Genomic DNA, 1,606 nt, shown 5'->3' on the forward strand with positions numbered 1-1,606 from the left:
CATTTACACAGTGGAGTACTACTCGGCTATTAAAAACTATAACACCATGAAGCTTGCAGGCAAGTGGATGGAAATAGAAAACAATTATCCTAAGTGAGGTAATCCACACCCAGAAAGACAAATATGGTAAGTACTCTCATTTAAATAGAGTTTCTTGTGGACTTATGAGAGCCTTTAAGACATGGAAGGTATTGATGGTTTAAGGCTAAGGAGTAATTAATGGCTAATTTCTTAAATATGCTGGGCTATAGGAACAGTTTTCAAAATGTGTCTTGACCACACGGTGTTTGAAACAGTGTTCTAGGAAACTGTGAGGTCTTTCAAAACTGTGAGGTCTTCCAGAAACTGTTAAGTTTTTCAGAATGTGACAGACATAGAGAAAGGTCACCACCCCCATCCACCATCTCCATGCTCTACCCCAGCTTGTGGCTATTCTGAATGAGGAGCAAAATTTCTTATTTTGTTTGAGAGTTAGTTTAAAAACCCAATTCCTTCCGAATTCTGAAGAATAAGATTCCTTAAGGAGGATCACAGAGATCTCCCGGATGGCTTCTTGCACCCCTGACAGCATGATGATGCCAAGGAGAATAAGCATTTTGGGGGAAAATGCTTAGTTGTATATCAGAGTCTCCAGTTGCATTATATATCTTACTTACCTGATGTGGGAGGGATAGTTGAAAGCTTATATAACTCTGCTTTCTGTCACGAGTCTTTTTCTTTGTTTGGAGACAGTATTGGGAAACTCAGACTGACCTTGAACTCCCTATGTGACCAATTCACCAGGAAACCTTAAACTCCAGGTCCTCCGGCTTCCACCTCCTATGTTCTGAGGTTGCAGACATGAACCACCACACCGGGCTCTGACTTCTCTGAGATGTGTGGGGAGCATTCCTTTCCAATGCTGTACGGCACAGCTGAGCTCAGATCAATCCCCTTCCATCCTTCTTTCACCCACCACTTCTTCTGCCTGTTACTTACCTGTTTGGTTTTTAAAGTGGCCCTGGAAATTAACCTAGTACTAGTCCTTAGTCACACGGGGAAACTTACCTCGCTCCAGAGCATGCCCAAGGGCTAAGACCAGCAGGAGAGCTAGAACCCTCTTCATTTTGCCTCCAGGGAGTCCTGCAGCGCCTCCTGTCACCTGCTGGTCACCACCCAAAGGACAGGAGCAGGGCTACCACTTGCCTTTATAAATGTTCCTAACTAGGAATTCATCAATTATTAATCTCCACGCAGGAGCAAGGGACAGTCAGCCTTGTCCCCAAAGAAAGAAAGAAAGTGCTGTCATCATCAAGGCAGAGATACCCCTGGGAAATATGGAGGAGAGTCTGGGAGATTTTAATCATTAACTTTGTCACCGTAGAAGACCCAAGGCATATAGATACTTTGTTACTGCAGTTCTTTTTTCTTCACTGAATTGGCTTAATGTGCTAGTGGGGGACACACTTCCCTGCTCTGTATAGAGGAAAACACGTATCTATATATCTTCTTTGGATATTCCCTTCTACCCTTATGTATCAGTGAAAAATCTGGGGATTATGTTTCTTGCTTTTTCTTCTTTTCTACTCTTCTTTCTCTCTTTAAGTCTAATAAAAACAAGCATTAT

The 1,606-nt window shown here is 42.6% G+C and overlaps 1 protein-coding gene across 1 annotated transcript in view; it reads right to left on the minus strand.

The window, feature by feature from the left end:
* The window catches only part of Gc (GC vitamin D binding protein), a 31,202-nt gene extending 29,918 nt beyond the window's left edge, over positions 1-1,284 (minus strand). Inside the window, exon 1 of the mRNA XM_021653867.2 lies at positions 1,048-1,284. Coding sequence (XP_021509542.1) covers positions 1,048-1,105 — 58 coding nt within the window. The 5' untranslated portion in view covers positions 1,106-1,284. The remainder of the gene's footprint in view (positions 1-1,047) is intronic.
* Between the last annotated feature and the right edge of the window lie 322 nt (positions 1,285-1,606).

This window comes from Meriones unguiculatus, chromosome 3, assembly GCF_030254825.1.
Source record: "Meriones unguiculatus strain TT.TT164.6M chromosome 3, Bangor_MerUng_6.1, whole genome shotgun sequence".
NCBI classification, from domain to species: domain Eukaryota; kingdom Metazoa; phylum Chordata; class Mammalia; order Rodentia; family Muridae; genus Meriones; species Meriones unguiculatus.